The sequence below is a fragment of the Zonotrichia albicollis genome, chromosome 1 (assembly GCF_047830755.1).
Source record: "Zonotrichia albicollis isolate bZonAlb1 chromosome 1, bZonAlb1.hap1, whole genome shotgun sequence".
Taxonomy (NCBI): Eukaryota; Metazoa; Chordata; class Aves; order Passeriformes; family Passerellidae; genus Zonotrichia; species Zonotrichia albicollis.
The window spans coordinates 72,026,758-72,051,983 of NC_133819.1; the positions used below are offsets into that span (position 1 = coordinate 72,026,758).

The window sequence follows — 25,226 nt, forward strand, 5'->3', positions numbered from 1 at the left end:
GGCGGAGCGGCCCGGCCCGGCCCCTCCTCCCGCGGCCGCCTCCTCCGCGCCGCGCTCGCTCCCGCTCCCGCCGCGGCAGCGCCGTCCCCGCCGGTCCCGCCGCGGCACGGGCAGCGGACGGGCGGCCCCGCGACCCCCTCGCCGCAGCGCCCGCCCGAGGGACTCGGCCCCCGCCCGCCCGCCCGCTGCCCCTCCTCCGCCGGCGCAGCCCAAGCCATGCTGCTCCTGGCCGCCGCCTTCATCGTGGCCTTCGTCCTCCTCCTCTACATGGTGTCGCCGCTTATCAGCCCCAAGTCGCTGAAGCTGCCCGGCGCGCACGTCGTGGTGAGTGCGGCGCCCCTCGGGAAGGGCACGGGCGGGGGTCCGCGGTCGCCGTCCCGCTCCGCCGCGGGAGGAGGCAGCGGGCGGGCGCTGCCGCTCGGCCTGGGCGCCGGGGGAGGCGGCGGGATGGCTCCCGAGCCGCCCGCCCTGCGCCGGGAAAGGGAAGGAACGAGGGAAGGAAGCCGCTGTCTCCGAGGTGGGGGCGCAGGATGGGGACAATGCCCCGCTGTCAGCCGGGGCTCTGGGCACGGGAATCCCGCGGCAGGAGCGGGGAAGGTGCTCGGCGGAGAAGGGAGGTTTGGGGACACCCGGAGCGGGGCTGGCGGCCGGGCAGCGCCAGCCTTGGGTGCCCGCGGCTCCGAGAGGAAGCGTGGAAAGCTGGCGGTGGCACCCCGAGCTACCAAAACACCGGGAGCCACAAGTCCCGGGAGATAAGGAAATGACCTGTCCCGATGGCTCTGACAACCGCTGCGTGTCCCGGTTGGCTTAAGGCGATGGTCTGAGTCACCATCTTCCAATCTCAGCGCTGGCTTTTTGAGACATTCCTTTTGTATTCTCCAAAGCCACCGGTTACCTCGAGTTTTCTTTTCTTTTAGCATCTCCCAGGGTAATGACGTGGTGTGTGTATACACGCATAAACCAAAGGCCAAGTCTATGATCTCCTTGGTGTAAAAAACCAAGTCAGGTATGAGGAAATGGAACAACCAATACAAAGGAAGTGGTCAGATGACACTTGGGCGCCCTTTCATCTTTAAGCACATTGATATGGATGTCTTTGAGCAATATTTTGACAAGATGGTAGGAAGAAGTCTTTGGAAGAGCGTACTGTTGAAAGAGTGCATAAGTATTACATCGCTGGAAGTTATATGAATATGTGGCTTGGGAAGAGGGGGACGGAAGAAAGGAGAATACTCCCCATTTGCTTTTGGAGGCATAACAAAATAGTGAATTTGGGCACATGACAGCAAATGAGTTAAGTGGTTCAAAAGATTCAGGGTCCTTGAATCAGCTTTCTTCTTTGTGCAGAGAAGCTGCAGTTTACTGTTTGTTTAAATTTACTGTGAGTAGTTTTGTTTTGGTTTTTTTCATTATTATCTTTTGGAGTTCCTCTTTGGAGGATGGAGCTGTCCCCAGAATGATTAAGATGTTTCCGAGTTGCAACAGTGCTCTGCAGTTGCTTTATGCAGTTGGTGTTAACTTGGGTGCTGTAACTGGCTTTACAGCATCATTCTGTGCGAGGTGTGTTCAAGGTTGCATTAAGGTTCTTGGGTTATGGCTCTTTCCCTGTAGGAGTAATGATTATTAAGGCAAAGGTGAAGGAGACTTACACACTTTTGTGACTTTTGTGAAGAAATAGAATAGCAAACAAAAAGTGAAATGGATTTTGCTTGGTTGGTTTTGTTTATTTATATATGCAATGATTACATGGAGTTTTGTTGGTTCTGTGTAGTGATTAAACTCTTTAAAAGTAACTGTGCTCGCTCTTCCAATCAGAAGGATTCATTAAAACAAATTCACATTAAAAATGATGAGACTGTTCTTGTTGGAGAAGCCTTCCTCTAACCATTGCTGCTAATTAGCAGTTTATGCTCAATTTAGTACTAGTAGAAGTCTGAAAAACAGTATTCCTGCAAGTCCTGTAAAATTAGGAGTTCAGCTGGAAAACTGACTATATGAATATATTGATGATGAAAAATCTTACAGAAAGGCTGTAAGATATATCCAACTTGATGATAAAAATACAAATCTGCAGGCAAACAGTTTTATTGATGTCACCACTTGTAGAACTGCTTGCTTTGTTTTGACTTCAGTTATGCTCCTAAAGTGCTTATGCAAACTAGTGAAATATGGAACAATTGGATGAAAGTCACTAGTTCTTAGATGTGTAGATGCTGTTAATAATGCTGCACACTTGTACTTGTGGATTTCAGATTCCCTAATGTCACGTGTAAGGAAAAGTATGGGATGATGGTAATGTAAATCAGAAATACTATTCAAGAAGACTTCCCATGTTGTGTGTGTAAAGTGAATTCTTTAATTGCATGGTGGGAGTGAGCAGTCTCTGCTACTGAAATGACTGAGAGACTTCATGAAAATATTTAAGGACCATAACATTATGTAAGGGTTTCTTTGAAGTCTTCTCACTGAAAAAGATCAAAATCTGTTTAAGTATCAGGCCTCAGTTAAATGCACTGTTGAAATAAATAAAAGAATGACCTGCAAATTGTGTATATAGCTGGCTGAGCCCTTTCAACAGGGTGAGTGATTGTCATTGCACACTATAATTTTTCAAAATATGCCTGGATAAATTGCTTTACTGAAGCAGAAAAAGACAGTCTTCCCTAGAAACATTTATTTCTATGGATCTGTTCAAAGTGTAATGAAATCTGTTGCATTTCTGAAGGAAGGTCATTAGGCAATTTCAGAGGCTATTACATACCAGTTATTGAATTTTCAACTTAAGTCAGCATTCTTTTCACTTTTAATCCTTCAGAAAAATTATTTCTCTTTACTCCTAGCAGTTATGGTTAGGAGATGTCTGAGTTATGGCTGAATAACTTACTCTGGCTGCCATTTGGGATAGGAATTTGAAGCAGAAAACTTAAGGTTTTTTCCTTTGTCCTCTCCCACAGTCATTTGCGCATTTGCGTGACAGAAGCCCTTGCTGTGTTAGACGAGATGTGGTTTCTGGAAAAGTCATAGAATTATAAGAGCCTCTTTTTCTTAGAAAAGGAGTGCTATTCAGAGTGAGAGTCTAGAGAACTCCAGATTACTCATCGTCTAATCTTGTGGGTTCCTCACCCCCTGTCCCCCCGCCACCCCCATCCTTATCTGCTATGTATTTTCTTTACCCCAGCTAGCACCACTAAATGATAAGGCCTTTCTCTGGTCTTAAATTGGCTCAGGCATTAGGTTTAACTTATTTTAAATAAAATGCTTCTTAGATGCTTAATACTTTTTAACTTCTTGCGTGACTAGGGAAGCATTCTCAAAGAAAGGGCGTAAAAGTTATTTTTGTGCTGTAGAGATGCGGCTTCATGTGCTGAACTTCTTTGTGCTTTGGGATTCAGAAGGCAGTTTAATACATTTCTTATCTTGCCATTGGCTTTATGTCTCCTTTGGTCTCAGGCTACAAACTAGTACATGTCACGGATTCTGTGAGAATAAGCTAGTATTTTGGTAGCTGGCTGTAACAGTAGACAGGAGTATGAAAATAGGCTAAGGCAGTCACCACTGCTGCATTTGCATTGAGCTCACTCGGACCACATTTAATTGCCCTTTGTCAGGGGTGTTACACCTGCTCTCTACATGTTCTCTCTTCAGTTTCTCTACAAAAGTTCCTGAGTGATGTTTAAAAACTCCATGCTGAAATATGAATGCTGTTCTTCTCCCCTTGTTTCAGCCTTAATCTTTCTAAAACCAAATTGAATTTCTGAGAAGAGCCCAAACCCCTGAGTTTGCATTCAGTGTTATGAATGCAGTTATCCAAGTTTGGAATAGCAATGGCAGGAAATGGAAAGACGTGACCTGCTTGGGACTGTCTCCCATTCAGTTTGACGAGGGCCCTTTTTAATGCAGGTGCAGTTCAGGATGATCGTGCCAAGCTCTCCTGCATGTGGGTCATCTCTAGCGCAGCAATTTCCCCACTTCTGTGCAGAACCCAGCCTGGTGACTGTGGTCAGCTGTCAGGAAGGCCCATCTTGGTGTCTCAGCACCCGTCGTCGTTCCTGTGCTGGGAGTGATAAGATCTGTGGTTTGGACACATCCGAGTGGTTCAGCAAGAGGTCATTTCGAGCCTAGTCAGACCTGCTAACCACTCAGAGCCGCTCAAAGGCACGTTCCATTTCAGTAGGACCTTCTGTCAGAGCGCTGTCTCAAAGCATGAAGCCGGCCTGCATCCAGTTCTCAGTGAAAGTTACTATGATCTATTGGAGATGCCATATCAAGTCTTGATCATTCCTGATGACTGTTCAGTTAATTTGGATTTGGACTGTCTCATCAAATGAAATTAATTTCCAGTATCTTGGATTTGAAGATCTAATAGACCAGTTCTCTGTACCTCACACCACTGTTTCCACTTATAAGGGGGAAATAAATCCTGTGACACTTAAAAATTGAACTCTGTTATCAGGGATCATAGCTCAACAAGTTGTAGCCAAGTACTTTTTGGCACACGTAGTTTGGTACCTCTTCTTTTTAAGCATGGAAACAGCTCAGTAACACTGCTCAAGTGTTGCATTCTGAATACCTGAATTAATGCTAAGGTTTACTTGTGCCTTCTTGTCAAAATACCAATCTGTGATTTGAGTTGCAGTGGCCGCATTTTTATTTTTGGTCACTTCTCTGAGGCTGGGTTACAGTAAAATTTAAAAATGGGATCGGTGGCAATTTAAATGTCCGGAATTAATGAAATGCAGTAGCAGTGTAGAACCATTAGCCACAAGGGTAAGTAATTGTAATAATGTTGTCTTTAGCAGAGTAGGTGTGTGCTCTTCTGTTAGTTCTGAGCATGTTAGGAACTTACATACCTAACAGACCTCATAGATTTGCTTAGGTTAACTTCATTATAGCACAAAGCAAACTTTTCACTGGTGTTGGAGATTTTATTTTTTGCTATTACAGTAGCACTCATGGTGAATGCTCCTTTAAAGATGTATTAGTAACAACCTCCCACGTGCTTGTAGCAGCCTCCCACCTAAATGCTAAAGTTCCCAGCTAATTGATATTGCACTTTATCATCAACCAATCTGATATGAGCTCTGTTCTTGGGTGTGACTGTAAGTAAAAACTTCCTTTTTCTGTTCCTTGCATGACTTCAGACATTATCTTTCTGAAGTGAACATTAGCGCTGTTTGACAAGCTGGAGGCTTGGTGCCAGTACCTTCACCTGCAGAGAATTCCTCAAGCACTGGTGTAGTTGACCCATTCCTGATAGCCACCAGTTTGTGCTGGTAGTAGTCAGCTGTCTCACCAAAAATTGGAATTGCAGCAGTCTTCCATGCCCATTGATTAGCAGGTGTACCTGCTTCTGATCTGTGGAAGCATCTCTCACATATTGTGGATCTGAGGTCTGCCTGAATGTATCAAACTATTTTAACCTTTTCAGCTATGTATTGAAATATTGCAATCTATTTTAAGAATTTCAGTGTATTTGTTGCTTCTGTCCCTAATGAATCATTAAATTAATTCTGTGGTTCTGCTGAAGTGACAAATCAATAATTGACACTCACACTCTTACGGACTTATTTACTCTGAAAGCTGTTGTTGTTGTTTCGTAATACTGCAGACAGGGTTTTGTATTTCTTGGAGTTATCCTCAAAGGTTTGGGTATTGAGAAGCTGATCTTGCAGAGTCAGTCAGAAGTTAATCTGAAGCAGTTCTCTCTAGTAACAGAGGAAGCCTAAAGTGCTGAAATTAGTCTTTGTGAGTGCTACACCCATTCTTGGCCCATTTTCGGCTCAAGATGAACCAGTCAGAAACTGTGGATTGTGTCGAAAATCTTTGCTGGGATTATTTTATTTGCACTAAGCTGTTTTTGAAGGCTAGTGGTAAAATACTCAAATGAAAGAAGAGTTTAGTGACTCATGGTAATGTACTTCTGGCTCTTCTGACTTTACTGCCTCCAGGAGTGGAAAGAATTTTGAGGATAATGCATTTCTGAAAACAAAACTGAGACATTACCTAATGAGAAGACAACACAAGGCTTTTGATAGGATGTGTAGTTAGAGATTGGGATCTTTGCTGGTACACTAATTAGCTCAATGCCTCCATTCTCTTAAAATAGAGGAGGTAGCCTTTCACTGGAGTCTTTGGAAAGGTTTTGATGAAGAGCAAAAGATGATGATTTCCAAAGAAATCTGAATTTCATCTTCTTCCAATTCTTCCGAACTCATTTCATCAATGTGTTTTTCTTTAAAATAACTGCTTCTAGGTGTTTTGTTACAATATTTTCTCAGTATGAGTTTTAATATGCTGTTTAAGGAAAATTCTAATAACTTGGGTGCATAAGGAAGATACCAGTGTCCTAGAACCAGCAGCAGATGCAGACTGAGACTGATCCAAGTCACCTAAAGATCAGGCAGACATTTTTGTTTTAGTCAAAAAGAGAGGTCAGGATTGTCATCTACATCTTGTTTCACAGGCAGTTCATAAATAGGTTTATTGAGGGTAGTGAGAGAGGTGGTAAGGTGACTTTCAGCTGTATGTTGGTATGATTTGTCAGGGTACACTCCTGCAGCATATGATGCAGGACTGTAGCCATCAACCTGTGTTTGTCTAATATGAATGAACTATTAACTTCCTGTTTGCATATAAGACTATCCAGATGGTACAGCTTGGAGGAAGAAGAAAAAGTTATCAAAATTTAGGTGTTGGCATTCCCAGTAAACTGAAATAGCAGGATGGAATGGGGACAGTTCAAGTTTCTGACTGGGGGACTGAAAAATACACTACAAGGGGAAAATTGTTGAATTAATGGAATTTTTCCCTTAATAAGAAAGAAAGTGGTTTTTTGTTTATGTTTGCATGATGACATCTTCAGAAAACAATCTGCAATAGCTGATTTTACAAGTAATTTGTACTGTGGCCAGGTCTGAGGGGGCAGTATGTAATGGCAGTGTCATGGCATTCATAGTGATTTCAGACTTCTAACAAGATGCTTTTAGAAGTAGCCTGTGGAACATGTGGGAGTGGTCTAAGTGTGCCTGACAACAGAAATGACCAAAAACTGAGGTAAAACTGTTTTTAAGGTAGAAACAAAGGCTCATTGATCTATTCAGACCTTATGTTTCATTCATACTCCATAAGTAAGCTAACTTCAGTGCGTCTCCTGTATTTCTGTCTCATTGGGTGATATTTTAACCTCAGTATGTTTTTTGAATTTTCATGTGATTTGACTCATACATATGTGAGAAGAGATGAGAATAGTGGACTAACACTGATATTTTCAAACAACTTTCAGGTAACTGGAGGCTCCAGTGGAATTGGAAAATGCATTGCTATTGAATGCTATAAGCAAGGTGCTTTCATAACACTGATTGCAAGGGATGAGGTAAGTGCATGTGTAATTTTACTGGCGAAACTGTTCACAAAATCTGTATAGATGGGGAATAATTTTGGAATAGGTGATTATTCATACTACTTCAGTGTGTATTTTAAGGGGACCCTAAGCATTCCAAATTAATGCATTTGAATAGCAGAGGTGGCTGCCTTTTTAAGAAGCATAGCCCAACATGGAATTTGTGATTAGCTTGATTTAAAAATTCACCAGTGCTGTTGCTGTTGTTATTGGTATTTGTTATATCATTGTCTAGATTTGTGCCAGAGCACAATATCAGGAAAACCCCTATGCTGGTTAAAACTGTGGAATTTCCCTACAGTAAGTGACATGTGGGAGTTTAATCTTCTCTAAAATTCACAGAATGTACTGGTGTCTAATCAGCATATCATCATATTTTTTTACTAGTGAAAAACTCTTGATCAGCTTTGGAAGGAAAAGCATTGCTTTGTTGGTTTTTTTTGTTGTTGTTTTTTAACTAAGAGGTATTCAGAATTTAATTGGAAATACTGTGTTTTCATAACAGGCTGTTGTTTTATTTGTTGCAAAAAACCTAATTATTCTGGAAATAAAAACATTTCATTTTTGGGGGGCCCTCAATTCCAGCTGATTTGATAATTTACTTACACTTGAGAACTTACTTTACATAACCTTGAATGTAGTCAGAGTTAAGAGAATTTTTCTTGAAAGGATTATTACACTTTGAATTTACCAGATTTTTGGGATTTGATTATTTCATGCCAGTGGTTATTCTGCAGGAAGGTTTATGTAATATCACATAAAATTAAAATAGAGCCAAAATAAAGGAGAAGAATTAATACCTACAGTTTCAGGTGCTCTCTGTAGCATGAAACAAAAGCGTTAAATCTGTGGAAGTCATTACTGGCTTTAGAACACAAAGTGAAAAACAGAGAAGTGAGTTCTTGATAAATGTCATGTTTTCATGTCTTTGTAAGTCTTCAAAATGGCAGTAAAATGTTCTCAACTATTTGAGGATAACTTTGGGGGGCTTTAGGGCTTAAGCCATATTGAAGTACTGAGGGCTGCTCTCAGAACTATGTTTCAGTTGTCTCTGTGTCCGTTTCAGAACAAGCTGTTGCAGACGAAGAAGGAAATAGAAAAGTACTCTGTTAATGACAAGCAGGTAAGGTCACTGCCAAGAGGGGCTGTTGTGTGTTTTGTTTAAGACACTGACTACAACACAGTTTACTGGTCCTGTATTTAAAGCAAAGCTGTTTGACAAAACTGAGTGAGGACTCAGTATTTGGATTCAGGAATACCAGTCTGTTTACATGAGATGTTTTGAACTCTTGCTATATTTGATGTTGCCTAGTTAGTGCATTAGCCTGCTTTTCTTAGAAAAAGATGTCTTCATCTGTAGGTGTAGGATGCTTTTTTGGAGAGCTGCAATTTACTGTCACTTGATAAGCACTTTCTTCTTTCAAATGAACTGGAAGAACCAATTTTTTTTCCTGAAATACCATGCTTTTTACAATTCATAAATACAGCATGTGTCTTGGGAAAGAAGTTTAGTTGCTTGTTCCCAGGTTTATTTCACTAGGTCATGCTTTTGTTCCTTTTCCTGACTGATTCCTGTACCAGTTACACAAGTTAAATTTGTGAAGTTCAGAGACTTCTAAACATAGAAGCTGCTTTGCTGCATAGATAATGCACTTGTGCATGAGGGCAATAGTTTAGAGCTTGCAGAAGTACTAACTTGGAATTGCTAAGCTTGCTGTGTTCAAAACATGCAAACTTGAGGTGAAATAGTAAAATTATTTTTTCTTACTACTAATAATGAAGGGGAGAGGGGAAATAGTACTGAAACTGTTAACATCTTTGATTTCTTGTGTTCCAGAACTTTGTTATCATAAAAGTAACTTAGTAACTAAGTTCCTTTCATGATCACAAATAAATGCAGTTTAGTTGTCCATAATTTTTATGGGCCCTCAGTCCCAGCTGATTTGATAATTTACTTATACTTGAGAGCTTACTTTAAAGAATTGAATTAATAAACTAGATATTCTGTTGAAAAGAAGCAATGAAAAAAGCTGCATATTTGCTGGCACAAATGTTAGTATAGTAGCTGAAAATTATATAAAATTTTTTAATACCTCCATTTATAAGATAAGATAGATGCTTCCTTATATTTTTATCAATAGGCTCAAGCTGGTTTGGTGGGTTTTTTTCTGTGCATGCTGCCTTACTCAGATCAACTTTGTTTGAAAATCTAAGCTATTTGAGGTGAGGAGAAGCTGCATTTTGCCCATTAAAAAAAAAATCCTGATAACCATTTTCTTTTAGCTGCTCTAGCAGTTTCCCAAGCTTAGCATTACAGATAATCCCTTGTCAAACACTGTGTCAGGATGTTCTTGTTAAAATCTGTCCTAGCTTGATAGATGCTGACTTCTAAAAAGACTATTATTTGGTGCATGTACCTAGGAGTTTCAGTGAAAATCTCCAAAAGCACCTTCAAGGCTGAGCAAGCTCCAGTGTGGAGTGACTAGGGCTTTTTTTGCAGAAGCAGTTTCAGGCTTGCAGCCAGGTTAAGCATTTGGCAGCAGAGGTGGTGGGCAGGCTGGCTCCTCTGTAGCTGCTGGGTTGTGGATGTGGTCTTAGGGAAGCCTGACTGATCTGAGTGGAAAGAACAGAACTGGAGAAGGCAGGGAGTCTGGGGCAGAGCTGGCACTGGAACAACAGATCAAAAGCTGTAAAGTGACAGTAGATGAACAGAGGAGCTGTACAAAAGGATTACTGAAAGGCTGTAGAGCAAGGTGATGCCTGGTGTAAGTAACATACACTGACTGTAACCTTTAGTAGATCACAGACTCGTGGAATGGTTTGGGCTGGAAGGCACCCTAAAGATTGTGTAGTTCCAATTCTCCTGCTCTTGGTAGGGACATTTTCCATCAGACCAAATTGCTCAGAGCCCTATCCAACCTGGTCTTGAACACTTCCAGGGATGAGGAATCCACAGCTTCTCTAGGCATCCTGTGCCAGTGCCTCCCAGTAAAGAATTCCTACCTAGTATCTAATCTAAACCTACTGCCTTTCAGTTTAAAGCCATTTCCCCTTGTCCTATCATTACATGCCCCATTCTGCTTTCTTGTAGGCCCCCTTTAGATACTGAAAGGCAGCTGTAAGGTTTGCCTGAAGCCTTTTCCTTGCTGCACAACCCCTCTCTCAGCCTGTCTTCATAAGAGGGGTGTTCCAGCCCTCTGGTCCTTTCTGTGGCCTCCAGCAGGTCCATGTGCTTTCTGGGGCCTCAGAGCTGGATGCAGGGATCTAAGTGGGGTCTCACCAGAGCAGAGGGGCAGAATCCCCTCCCTGGTCCTGCTGCCCACACTGCTTTGGATGCAGCCCAGGACAGGTTTGACTTTCTGGGCTGTGAGTGCCCATGGCTGGGTCATGTCCAGCCCCTCATCCACCAGCACCCCCAAGTCCTTCTCCCCAGGGCTGCTCTCAGTTCCTCTCCCAGCCTGCATCAATGGAGGGGGAGGATTGCCCCAGTCCAGGTGCAGTACCTGTACCTGGTCTTGTTGAACTTTATGAAATTCCCAAGAGCCCACTTCTCAAGCTTGTCCAGGTTCCTGTGGATGGCATTCTGACCTTTGTGTGTGTCAGTTGCACCACCAAGCTTGGCGTCACCTGCAAGCTTCCTGCAGATCTCATTGTCCGTGTCCTTGAAGACACGGAGTGGTCCCATGTCAAGAGGCAGAGATCCTCAGAAAAGATTACTGTTTTTTGAGCGTGTACTGTCACTGTTCAGCTCTTGGATACGTACTTGAAACCAAACTGCATTGACAATCAGAGTCTGGCCAGTATGTACCTTTAATGTTTCACGTTTGCCTGTGATTTAGAGTGCTGATGGTGCAGCCTCTCTGGATGTAGGTGTGTACTGCAACAAAATCCTTACTCTTAGAGTTTTTCCCAGTATTTTTTAAAATCCTTTTTCTAATCTAGAATATTCTCAGTTACTTTACAGGGGATTGAGTTGATCTTCTATTGGGAAAGGCATTATTAATGATCCAACATCATGCAATATTTAGAACAAAATGTGATGAGCAGGGCTGGGCGTAAGACTGCTTCTGGTGTCCTAGATGTGGATCTATGGTCCATATTTTGGAGTAAAGGTAATTAGTATATGGCAGCAGAAAGAATGTATAATAATAGAAGCCAAGAGGTGAATTGTAAAACATGATAGTAGTCAGTAAAAGCTGTGGTAGTTCCCGAGTGTGTTGTTCACAGTGTAACTAATCTATGCAATCTGTAAAATTAACAAATTGCTCCAATTTCTGTAGAGAACTGTGATTTACTTCATCCCCTCACTGATCTTGGCAAAGACATCCAAGTGATAATTCAGTGTTGCTTGCATTCAGCTGCTATTTTGTTCTTAAACTTACGAAAAGGATAAATGTTTCCAAAATGCAATAAATGCCTTAAATTCCTGCCAATAACTTGTGCCACAAGTTTACTCTGCTGTCCAACTACACATGGTGCTGGGAGGCAGGAATAGCCAACCTGCTGTACAGGAATGGCAGGCAGATGCTGTTTATGCAGCTAAGAAGTGTCACAGTCTGACCAGGGGCAGGACTGACACATCACTGGCTGCCAAAGCAGTTAGTTACACTGTGGTGAGCCTTCTTGTGTGTGTGTGTGTTTGCCCACGTGCTCCATGATAATTGGTCATGAGCAGACTTTTTACAAACTACTGATGACTTTGTTTTATTATCTCTGACCTTTAAATTAATTTGACCAAAGTAACAGGATAGAAGCTGGAACAAGAATACAGGAGTCCCTCCTGTTATTGCAATAGGAGATGGCTTTTCAGTTCAAGATGAGGAATTGCCCCAGAGCTCTGTTGATGGCTTAGCAGAGAGAGTAGCTTATTTGTCAGTACATGGTGTTTGCAGCAGTCACAGTTTGGAAGTGGTAACCCAAGAGAAGCAGTGCTTTCTTTGGCCAGAAGTTCATTTGAAGGTGTTTGAAAACCTAGATTCTGAGACCATCTTGCTGAAAGTAGTCAGTAACTTTCAAGGAAAACAGGGCCTAACTTTTGGCTGCAAAAAAACCATATCACTATCACTTCTTTTCCTTCCATCCTGCCTGCCCATCCCTCCCTTCTGCTTCTTTCTTCCCTGATTATTTTAATTTTTTTCTATCTTTCAAACTAAAACCCTTAATGTCTGATTTTCAGACAAGATGTAAATATGTACACATGCCTTCACTTTTTTAGATATTTTAGATATTTATGACACTGTGCAATGAGTCAGTTTCTCCTAGAATTTTTATTTTCATTTTGTCCTTGAGATGTCCCAATTAAATATTATGCAACTAGGTTTACTACTATTCTTAAAAAAATAGTCAGGAAATAAGGAGGTAGTGTGCATTGCAAGTACTAAAATTAGAGGGTTTTTAACACTTGCTTCCTAACTTTTGGAAAAGATTTTTTTTTGCACTGCTGGTGCTACCATTTCAGGGTAACGCTGCAACAATGCCTTGCTATGTGGTGGAAAAAACCAATTTTTTCTATAAAGATGAGCCTAAGCCATACAGATGGTTTGTGTTATGTTTAGCTGATGAAAGTTAAACATATTGCTGGGGAATTTTGATTGTCTTAGTTAAAATAGCTTTTACTAAACTTCATGTAAATAACTCTGTCAGTACTGTTTCTTAGTACAGTAAATTAGAAATTGTACTTTGCACATGAGTCACTGCTTTGAAGATCATGAAGTGCTTATTTGTTCTTAATGTAATCTTTATTATACTGGAACCTGTGTGTGAGGGGGAGGAGCTTGGAGGTAGCAGAAACTGCTTTCTCCAGTGTGTAAGAAGTGCAGAATATCTTGCCAAAAAGACTTTTTTTGTGGAAAAGATATGGCATTGGGCTTGTTTCATTTTGAAAGGCTCTAAAAGTCAACAATTACTAGACTTAGTGTGTTGTGAAAATGTGCTTTCACTTTTCTTTTCTAGGTTGTACTCTGTATTTCTGTTGATGTATCTAAAGACTATGAACAAGTGGAAAATGTTCTAAAACAGGTGAGAAAATAACTGATTCACTTACATGTCTTGAGAAGCTTATCTCTGTGTGTTGTATTTCTATTGGAAATAGTTTCTTCTTTGTATGGTGATATATTTTTCCTCCTAAAGAGTATCTTAACCTCTGTCCTCTCTTCCAGGCTCAGGAGAAGTTGGGGCCAGTTGACATGCTCGTAAACTGTGCAGGAACATCAGTTACAGGCAAATTTGAGGATATTGAAGTGAATTCTTTTGAAGTGAGTTAGCATACTTTATTTTATCATAAGATGATTTTTTATTTAACCATTCTAACAATTAGATTGTATTCCTGTGTCTGCAGACTTGAACAGTGCTACACTTGACTTGTGCTAGCTGTTAGAATCTCTTCAGATTTGCAAAGGTTGTCTCTAACGTCTCTCCTAATGATTTCATATAGTTTCATTTTTTTCTCGTGAAGATTTTTCAAAAATATTTTTAACCTGTTTAAGAAATGCAGCAGTTATCAGTGTTCAGTTCTGAGATGCACATATTGTTTCAGCTTGAGAAGCTGCTGCTCTGATGAAAAGACAAAAAAGCCACCCTAAAACACCTGTATTTTGGCTACTTTTTGCCCACAGCCCTCAGGCCTCCATTCATCTACAGACAATGCTGAATCATCTGAAAATACTAAATGGGCATAATTTTATAAAAAATTTGAATCATCCATTTTACTGCTTGTATAGGCTATCAGTTGTGTTTTATGTCTTGTAGAGAATGAAATTAAAGACTTCCCTCTATCCTGGCAAAGAATAAAATCTCTGAAACGTGTAGATACATAGCATTTTTCCTGTTTCCTGTTTTAGAAAGCTCTTTAAACTTTCAGTATGTTTTCATGCATCATGCATAAATGGATTGCTTCCTGGAGGCTGTTCAGGTTAGATTTTCCCTGAAATATTATTCCTTCTCCTTCAAGGCCATATGGTCCACAGTATTATCAGTATCCTGGATGCTATTAAGACTTACAGGATTTCTTTTGGCTTGGAGTGAGATTTTTAGCTATAAAACAGTTTATGAAGCTGTAGAATAGAAAACAGTTGTTTCTTTTGCCAGAACAGATCTGGTGAACTTGATTGTTAAAGCAGACTGAAGTAGGGTGTTTTCCATAAATAAGACCAAACAGCTGGCTGAAGAATTCTGGCTCTGAGGCTCAAATGCTCCAATGTTGGTGTTGTTTGTACAGAGATTAATGGCAGTGAATTACCTGGGCAGTGTTTACCCAAGCCGAGCAGTAATCGCTACCATGAAGGAGCGCAGAATGGGAAGGATTGTCTTCGTGTCGTCTCAGGCTGGCCAGCTAGGCCTGTTTGGATATACAGCTTATTCTCCCACCAAGTTTGCTCTTCGAGGGTTGGCTGAAGCCCTGCAAATGGAGGTATGTGTGCAATGGTTTTAAATAATTTTGGTTATAAACAATTTTGTTTTAACTGGCCTGTTTAGCACAGGACATTTTCATTCAAACGGACTGGGGGGTTTGTATTGTGCAGCATTGCTAATATCTGTGTGTTATTTCCCCCATTTGGCAGCAGTACAACCTTACTGCTCTGCATGGGTTGTAGAAACTAACCTGATTTCAGTTGCATAAGAAGGAATAGATTGAATCTGTTCCTAAAACTGAGTATGACCACATGTGCAGACATTTTTTTAGTCTTTCATTTTAATATAAAGGACTAGATTTTTAAGACTCTTGATTAAAAGCCTTGTTCAAGGTTCTAAGTGCAAAATGGTATTGAGGATATCACATGGATTCATGAGATTGCCAGTTTGTTTGAGTGTCCATGGTAAGTGGTATGAGAACCATATGAAACTGTAAAACTCCTAAGCTAGAATTTGAGGATTGTCCACCAAAACAAAAATTGGGTTTGTGGTTACTCGCCCTTCAGTATTTTCATATATATGAGCTTTTTATCCTACAGTGATCTAAGCTTATGTTTAAGACCAAAACCAAACATTATTTTCATTGTTCAGTGGAACAAGGTGGGTAAATACATTGTAGTAAGAGAGATAAAACTGATTTGAAAATTAATTTTGTCATTTTCCTGTCAGGAATGTGTATTTGAGTAATTATGTGTTTATATATGAAATGCCTTTGTTTAGTTCCAGACCCTTACATAGTCCCTGTCATATGCCTTGATCCGGATAAGAATGTGGGGTAAAACTGCCTCTAATCACTTCTGGTCTGCCAGATAGAACAGTGTGAATGCAGGGTCTCTCTTCAGACTGGTGGCAGATACTTTTCTGGAGACTGAATTATTCTTGAATTATTCAAGACTAAAAATAGGGTGTTTATGGGCGTGTGGTGTGGTATTTCAGGAAGTGTGTTCAATATAGAATGTTTCATAATAGAAATAAAAATGCTCGGTGCTTTACAACATTTTGCTTTATCGTAGCTCTCTGAATATTTTCATTAATTTTTTTTAATTTGTATTGTGGTACAGACTTGCATTGTAGCAGTTTGAATAGGATTGCACTAAGTAATGTAATTCTGTGACACATACATACAAATACATAAATAAATACAATCCTTGATCTAAGACCTTACATTTTCCCTCACATTTTCCAATTATTTTTTGTCTCCTTAGACTTTGACCTCTTGCAAGTTTATACCATGGGTTGGAAAGCCTTGAGACTTGAGTATACCTCTTAAAGATAACAAATTTGAATTTTACTTTTTTGTTGGTTTTTTTTCCCTCAGTGAAAGCCTTTTTGGTCTTGTGTTTATAAATGTTGGGTACTGGTATTTGACAGTGGTTTAGTCTTCTTTTAGAAATTGAAATTGGTAAAATTATAGACCTAAACTACTTTAGTATTCTTCCTAGGTGTCTTGAAAACCACCAAGATTCATCAAATAATTTGCAAAGTTTTTTAGGGAATTTTATTAGAAAAAGCAACACCATCACCTTTTTAAAATCTTTGCTGTTTTGTTTCTCAGTTGACAAAGCTGCAAGTCTTGAAATTGCTGAGTACTTAACCCTAGAAGCAATCTGAATTGTTGCTTGCTGAACTTATTAATTACAAGAGAAATTGATGAAATTATAAGGGACATGTAAAAGCTGTCAGTATTGAGGTAACACTTAATGCTTTTGTAAAACACAGGTAAAACCTTACAATGTCTACATAACGGTGGCCTATCCTCCAGATACTGATACTCCTGGCTTTGCAGAAGAAAGTAAAACAAAGGTAAATTGTCCTTCGATTTTTGCAATCAGTGTTTTTAAATCATAATAAGATTTTAAGAAGTACTCTTAAACACTTCAATTTTACCAGTATTTAACTATGCAGAGTTATATAGGTTGCAGGATAATTTTGTGTAGTTTCTTGTTCTGAGGCTTTAATACTTGCCTTTAAGATCTGAAACATTGTAGAGTATTCCTGCATGCAATCAGAATATTGCTGTGGGGTGGTAAACTGTAAAATCACTGTTTGTTTTGATATTAAATCTTAATTAAGCAAAAATAATATTGCTGTTTTGCATCTTTGATAATGTGTGGCTGTTGTGATAGATGTGACAGATGGGAGCAAACCTCAGTTCCTTCAGTGGAGCCTGCAACCAGATCAAATTGTATGAATGCATGTAATGACCCAGTTCAGCAATGGCTGTTCTCTATTATTGCAGTAGAAAGGAAACTCTGTGGCACTGTGTTCATAGTGGAAATGACAGTATCGCTTTTCAGAAGGATGTGTCAGCAGCAGGAGGCCTTTTTCATTTGGATTACCTTAAAAGTGAAAGTTTTGACCTTTAGTCACTTCTTGTCATTTGCCATGTCCATACATGTGAAGTATAATTCCAAAAATCACATTCAGGCCCCCTGTTCAGACTACAGCATCAGGTAACCAGAAAAAATATCTCTTTATTTTTTATTTGCATGCTGTGAACTAGAAATTTGCTATCTAAGGCTATCATCTTTTCAACATGCGGCATCACGTACAATTGGAAATTGAGTTTGAATTCCATTTTGTCTTTCACCCTTTGAATAGGAATCAGCAGGGATTGTATAACACAATTCTTACTTCATCATTTCTTGATACAGATATTCTGTATTAAATGTGCACTCCCACACATCCGCATAAAGTGCCAGAATTAGACATCTGCAGATACTTGTATAGCTTGCATATTCTCTAGGATTTTTAGCCTATTTCAGGGCACCAGCAGGCACCAGGAGAATGTACTGTTCGTCTAAGATTTCTCTTTGAAAGATTGAGAGAGATTTATCTTATTTGTCAAAAAAGTGATTTGTCTTTTAGGAGAGAATTATGCTTTGTTTTAGCCTACGTGGCCTCTTTGGATGACTTGCTCTTAGCATGATAGTGTACCTTAAATCTCTGCAATATTGCATTGCTCTGACATTTCAGATACTCATTTATTGTTGCATTTATTTAATACTACTGAAATAATATTAATATTTAATACTAATTAGATCATATGCCTCTATCTTGCATCTCCTTATTTTTCTCTGTAATTATTGAATGTAGTGAAAGAAAATGTCAGGAGCTAGGATATAGCTTTCCTGTGTTTATTCAGTAAGCTTTTTGTTTTTTTTTTTTTTTTTTTTGAGGTAGCTGCCTCACAAATGACAGCCATGCCTTGGCCAGCTGAGTAGCCAGATCAAGCATTTAATGGCTGATTTCTGCCTGCCTTCTTCCCAACATGTCATTAACTTTAGCTGTCACTCCTGAACAGCTGTTATTTTTTCCCCAGATCTAGAGTATTTGAATTACTGTTGATATCCCTGTAGCTCATTCAGATTTGTTTGATACTGGCCAATCAGCTCAAAAGTAAATACGGGGCTGTGAAATGGAGATCTGATGACATGAGCCATATCACTGTAGGAATGCATGTAAAAAGTTCTTGTATGTGATTTGTGCTGGCAAAGGCACTGATGTGCTCCAGCCACCCTTAAAATACACATAGTAAAAAAAATAAAATACAGTGAGCTTGGTAGATGAAATCAAAACTCATAATTCTACAAATATTGGGAAATAGGCCCTTTTCTATGAAATTTAATTGCTGTAGTGCTTCGAATTGATGATGAGAAACCTGTAGTTGCTCAACTTTTCCTTAGAAGTGCTTTTAAAAAAATAATAATCCCAGAATTAAACTAATCCCAGTACTAGAGTAGGCCTGGGAAAAAAAAAAGGCAAGCTGTTTTATAGGATCTTAAAATATTTCAGGCCCACCTTATGCTTAATTTCTGGCAAAAAAACGTTAATGAACAAGTGTAAGTATTGGGGGAAAATAGTTAAAGCGTTTTGATAGCTTCTACTGAAAATAAAATACTTGTGGAAAAAACCTCACTTTCATGGTAGTATTAAACTATATACAAAAAAGTACTACTCAAGGAAAAGTTTGTCATTTCCCTTTGTAAAATTGGACTATTATTTATGAACATGCATATACCTGTGTTTAAATGGGTGTTTTAGGTGACACTTGCTAGCAGTGATGTCATCTGGGACAGAAGACTCAAAATTTGACCTTCATATTTTTCTCTGCTGTGTGTGCTTAGTCAAACTTACACTGGTGTTTTTCTATTAAAGCCCTTAGAGACGAAGCTGATTTCTGAAACCTCATCTGTTTGCCAAGCAGAGCAAGTTGCCAGAGTTATAGTGAAAGATGCCATAGTAAGTAAATTGTGTTTTTGAGCATGTTCTGTGGTGAGGAGACTGGGACTGAGACTGTAAGATAATGGCTAAGCTAAATGCAAAAGTAATTAGCACAAAACAAATCTCTTAGGGTAGTTTGAACAAGAGCTGTTTTCTTTATTCTTCTTTTGCCACTGTGCCCACAAACGATTTTATAGTCTCTCAGAAATAAAAGGTATCTGAAGTTGTACACAGACAGATTAAAATGATGCATCAGTATGATGCAATGTCTCAAAGATGGATTATGACTGACTTGAAAGCAATAAACTATTGACTTTTTATGTATCAAATACCATTTGTCTAACCTCAAAAGCTTGTTGAACTCTTATTTTTCTTGAGGATGAGTTCATATAAAAATAATTTTACAATAAAGGAAGGCAGTTGACCTTTTTTGGCTTTTAATATCTGAAGTATGTGATTTATGAGTGATTAAAATACATTAAATGCTGTTCTTAGTGTATTGCCTTTCTGATGATTTTTTTTCAATGTTTTGTGCTAGGGAATGCCTGCATGCTTAATAAAGCACCCCAGAATAGAAGCAAACATGAAATTTCGTGATCATAAAACACACCCATTGAATCCTAAAATTGGCAATTACTTTGCAGTTCCAAATACTCTTGATCCTTCAACATGGTTTACATCTACAGCAGGTGTTCAGTTGTGAGGTTTTTACAGTGTTTTCACAGATACAGTGCATAAACACAAAATTATGACTGATTTTGTTTTTAAAGCAAGTACTACCTCAACAGAGTGTTCTTCTCTGGTAATTGAGGAAAATTAATCTCCTCTCTCATCTTAAGCAATTGATATATTTATACCATACTTTCTACACTTTGGATCATATATTAGTTCAGACATGGTCTTTATGCACTCTGGCCATCAGCAGAGAGACTGAAATAGAAGCAAGGAGGTGTTTGTGTACTCTCAGGTGTGCGTTGGGAAATAATCAGATCTAATAACCTCTACTACTTTGCATAGATTTACCCCTAACCCTGCATCAGGAACTCCACCTTTTCCTTTCACTTCCACATTCCACAGACTTAGTCCCACAATGTTTGAGAAAGTCTGTCTGGCATAAAGCCAAATGAAAACAAATGAGAGAAGCCTGGGAGTAAGAGCTGTAGAACTGCAATTTTACTGTAAAGTAATTAAAGTTGTTTGGTTGTTTGGGGTTTCTTCCTGGTATCTTTTCCTCCCCCTTGTCTCTCCTCTGAATTGCTTAGCAAGCTGCGTCTTGCAGTTAAAAATCCTTGATGTAGGTGAAAGAGAACCTGCTACCTAGCAGCATTTGAAATACACCCCCTTGCAAATCTCATGTGATAAACAAGCTAATTTTAACAAAAGGCAAGCTGTATTTGTCATACAATTACAGTAGTGGTTGGTGATCTGATAAAGTTAGGGTATCATTTGGTTTCTGAAATATGCTTATACCTGTGAAGACTGTCATGTATTTTCCATAGAAGTAAGCATGCCTCAAGAAGAAATTTACAGCCTTCATATCTTGTAAAAATCTGCAGTAATTTAGCACACTCTCTCTTAAGAGAAGTTAGCTTCCTTTTCCATTTTTAAATTAATGCCTTTTGGAATGTTGCTGTATAGCCCAAAATATTTTGGAGTATTTTGCTTCTTAATTGTGGCAGTATTTTTTTACAATAAAATATTTGATGTTAGTGATATCAGTTATCTGTGTCCATCAAGAGTAGCTGTTGAAATAAGACATATCATGATTGGTCACAACTGGGAAAATTACTTTTTGTTTTCTTAATCCTTCTATCCAGCAAGGGAACTTCAACAGCTCAGTTGGATCAGATGGTTACATGCTGTCAATATTGACAAGTGGAATGTCACCAGTCACTTCTATTACTGAAGGTCTTCAGCAGGTAGGATTTGGGAAGTACCTGTTGTCATAATTTCTCGTAGTTCAAAATAATTTCAGAATGTAGAACATGATGCAGAAATGGATTATCTTTTCATCAAATGGCTGTTAATACTGTGGCAATTGGGTTTAGGCTACTGCAGTAGTTTTTTCAAGCTGAAGCAGCAAGTTGGTGACTGAGTTGAGAGTATACACTGCTAACTCAGTCCTGAACTGTTACACAGTTAGCTTGGTTTGGTAAGTTTGTTTTCTGAAGATTATATAACATGCCTGCCTAGAACTTGGTTTTTAAAAAAAAATTATGACTCAATAATAAGGTGCAATCTGGGATCCAAAATGAATTGAAAGCTGTTTCTCTCTGTTTCCAGGTTGTTTGCATGGGCATTTTTCGCATCATTGGCCTGTTTTACCTAGGAAGTTTTGACAGCATAGTTCGTCGCTGCATGATGCAAAGGGAAAAATCTGAAAGTGCAGATAAAACTGAGTAATCTTTACTGTGAGTGGAAAGAAGAATGTCAAGCGGTCCTGGACAGCTTGCTGCTTAAGTGGGACTCAGTTTTGCTCCTGAAGGATATAGGCTGGAAGTACTTGCATGTGTGACAGAGGAGTCCCCTCAAAGCTATGAAAGAAAAAACAAAAGTACAAATCCAGAAAATGCCAAACTATGCAAAAGTGTGAATGAGGATTAGATATCTTTTTTTTTTTTTTGGTGATTTGAGTTGGAAAGAATTTGGAGAGCTCGTAAGTGATCTGCAGAGTAGAATTTGAGAATGGACAATGTGCGGTAATTCTGGACAAATACTTAAGTTTTCTCACTTTGGTGCTTATGGATGAAATAAGTACCATGACAGACTGGGCTGAAGTAGATTGAGGTCCCCTGAACAAGCTGGTACCTTTTGCTAACGTTTTGGGACTGCTTTTGATTTTCCTTTGGCCAATCTACAGATCCTTCTGTCAATGACAGCTTTCCTTATTCTGTCCAACATACAACTGGAAACCTGAAGATCAGAAATACATTTGTATGATCCAAGCTTTCTCAGTGTGGGAGTAATTAAAAAGTATGGTTTAATATGTGCATACTTTCTAAAGGGAGATGAAGAACCCGTTCCCACAGAGAAATGCTAGGAAATGTGGTCGGGTCTGTAGCTCTTCTGGCCTTTGAAGTTTGTTGTGAACAATAACAACAAAAAAATCAAACCAGTATCAAGTGTGTCAGTTATAACTCAGCATTTTAAGCCATTGAAACAATGTAGAATTTTTACAGAGACCTAATCTGCCAGTTTTTGCTCTTTAAAGGGAAGTGGCTTAATGCTACTGTTATGCACAATAATTTCAAAGCTGCAAAGGATGAGCCAAACCAGTGGTTGATGATGGAATCAATTGTAATTAAAATGCCGGGCTCTTCCAGTAGCAGGAATGTAGCTTTTCAGGGCAGAGGGGTCAGCAGGGGGGAGAGGTGTGTGTCAGAATGGCCTTCCACACTGCATTTTATCACTGCACGGAAAAGCTTTCACATGAGAAATTACATAAAATACTCTCCTTATATGACCCACTTCTAATTTGTCTCATTTACATTATCTGAAACAAGGCTGCTCAATAACTGCTTCAGAATATACAGAACCCAGTGGTTGTTTCTAATAAATCTCGTTTAACACTGAAAAAGCTTGATGCATAACAATGATGTTTTAAGGGTGCACTATGTATACAGTTTATTTAATGGACCACTATAGTATAAGTGCCTTGTGAGCTGCTTTTTTTTTCAAAAGCTGCATATTTTGTATTTGTTAGCACTGCTGTGTTTTCAATGCCATATTTCCATTTTCATTCAGTACTCTGAATCTAAAATTATGTGTGAAACCGGGCACTTTCACTTCTATGACAGTAATGTTTAGCAACCAAAATAGGCAAAATTGATTGTTTCTGTTAAGAGATTCTCTATATCTATTTAAGAAGATGTATTCAATTAAACTGAGATAAAAATTAATAAGTGGTTAACTGGAAAACCTTAGAATGTAATTTATTGAGGCTGGTTTTTTTCCCTCTCTGAATTAGGTTGATCACTTTTCAAATTTTCTTCACATAGACTAAACTTGCTTTAATACCTGTTTATAAACATATTTTTTTGGAGAGGATCACACTGGTGCTCTCATTTTAAGTGGTGAAAATTCATTAGATTGCAAATGTTGAGGCGCTGTTGAATTCTTCACCAAGTCTGTGTTTTAGGTCCTGCCTCCTGATTTTGTTTAGATATGTGAAGTTGTGCATGCCTATAATATAATACTAATTTTGAGAATATAGTGTATTCCTGCATTTTAAAACAGCTTGGCTTCAGTGCAAAGAAATCCAGTGTGCATTTGTATTTCCTGTGCTGCTTAATGTGAGTGACATAAAGGAGCATTTATCATACATCCATTGTCAACATCGCTGTGTTTCTTAAAGCTGCATAACAATGCTATTCATAGAATCATGGAATGGTCTGGGTTGGAAGAGACCTTAAAGATCATCTCATTCCAACCCCCCTGCCATCAGCAGGGACACCTTCTACTAGACCAGGTTGCTCAAAGCTCCATCCAGCCTGGCCTTGGAACACTTCTTCAGACCCTATTATCTATGTTATTCTGGTTTTGATGCAGATCAAATATTCTTTTGACCACTTGGAAAAGATACCAGAAAGGGTGAATGGGTTGTGTTGTTGTTTGAAAGAAATGCTTATGCATGTGACTTGATACCAGCACAAGCTTGAAGGTCAGGACTTAAAACCAGTGAGCCTTTGGATACTTGAATTTTTGGATCTTCAACTTGGAATGTTAAAGGGTTTGCATTGAAGAAACATGACCCAGAAGGTCAGAGCACACACAACACTATGGCAGCTGGGCCTCTAAAGCTTTCAGGTTGGACATCTTGGGTTACCACTCACCTCCCAGTCATGACTGATAGAATTCAGTGCAGTTATCTGGATGAGTAAGACTACCAGGTGAAAGTTATGGCCCTGATCTCCAGACACCTCGGTTTTGCAGACCTGATTTTGCATAGTGTTAGTGGTTGTCATGACAGTGAAACTGTACGTTGAACCCTCAGCAGCTGTGGAGGTTGGAACAAGGTATGTTTTTTAAAGCAAGAAGAATAATCTTTTTCATTGCTGCAGTTTCTGCTGTTGCAAGTTAGTGATGTTAATTTTAGCTGATAAACTTCTCCACTGTTTTACTGTCAAAACAAGGTAAATTGTCAACTACAGCAGCCTTTGGTATAAATTTTGTTTTCTTATGCACATTCTCTATCTACCAATGTACTCATTTTAAGGTCCAATATAAAGTGAAGGAGATGCCTTGTAATCTTGTGGAAAAATGTTTAGCAGTTGAAAAACTTGCCAGTTTAAATGTTACAAAACCTCTGCATCGAAATGTTTTAGCAGTGTATTAGACCCGTGAAAATCTTCACATAGGCTTTACTTTCTACTTACTGTCTAATTGTCAATAATTTAATCACTTGTGCCATATCATTTGCTGTCTTGTCTCTTGTTTTCTTGGTCAGCCTTTTAGATTCAATTTAGGCTTCGATAGTCTTTTCCATTCCATGTAGTTTCTAATGACTGTTTGCTTTATATACAGATTTATTATAATTTTACTTCTAGTTTACTTCACCAAGGTGTTCACGTGCAATTTAAATAGATTTAATATTTTAATAAGGAAAAAATATATAGGTGAATAAAGTTTACTTGCTGTGAAAAACTCTAGGCACTTTTAAATGGTAAAGATATATAGCGTTATTTGTAAAAAGAAACTTTGTGCTTATTGCGACATCATTTTTTGTGCCAGAACTGTAAACTAGTTTTCATATTTTATATTTCTCAAAATAAATGGAGAATCAACAAAGCTTGTAACTTTTAACTTCTTTGAGAGGATAAAGAGTAATGGATAAATTCATTTGCAGGACTTTGGTGTGGTGGGGTTTTACTTTTACTTTTTTTTTAAACTTTTTTTAGTTTGGGTTTTTCTTTTTTTGAACCCGAGATTAGCTCACCAAGAGTCTCTTAATTTTTAGGACAGCACAAATGGCAACATGTCCTTCCATTTTAGCAGCTTAGGGCACAGGTAAAAAAGGATGTAAAAAATTTGACTGAGCATTGTCAGCAGACCCAGTATCCTCAAACTATAATGAAAGTGAAATTAGATTGACAGAACCTGCCTTTGTTGCTGGAGGTACTGCCAGTATGTAACCAGTGCTTGTGCTCTCTGGAGGTGCTTTTGAGAGTCCTGAGGAGCCAAGTGATGCTCATTC

At 39.0% G+C, this 25,226-nt stretch overlaps 1 protein-coding gene across 1 annotated transcript; it reads left to right on the forward strand.

The window, feature by feature from the left end:
• KDSR (3-ketodihydrosphingosine reductase) lies at positions 1-24,880 on the forward strand. Its single transcript, XM_074544886.1, has 10 exons — positions 1-324; positions 7,283-7,372; positions 8,466-8,522; positions 13,352-13,417; positions 13,558-13,653; positions 14,616-14,807; positions 16,529-16,612; positions 18,968-19,051; positions 20,851-20,952; positions 21,317-24,880. The coding sequence occupies exons 1-10, from the start codon at positions 217-219 to the stop codon at positions 21,434-21,436; spliced, it is 999 nt and encodes a 332-aa protein (XP_074400987.1). The 5' UTR covers positions 1-216; the 3' UTR covers positions 21,437-24,880.
• Positions 24,881-25,226: the final 346 nt, after the last annotated feature.

Bases quoted from the DNA above. Each gene is read 5' to 3' on its own strand.
- KDSR (XM_074544886.1), top strand. From the start codon at position 217: ATGCTGCTCCTGGCCGCCGCCTTCATCGTGGCCTTCGTCCTCCTCCTC. The intron at 7,373-8,465 runs GTAAGTGCATGT...TGTCCGTTTCAG, and splicing joins CACTGATTGCAAGGGATGAG to AACAAGCTGTTGCAGACGAA. The intron at 13,654-14,615 runs GTGAGTTAGCAT...TTGTTTGTACAG, and splicing joins TTGAAGTGAATTCTTTTGAA to AGATTAATGGCAGTGAATTA.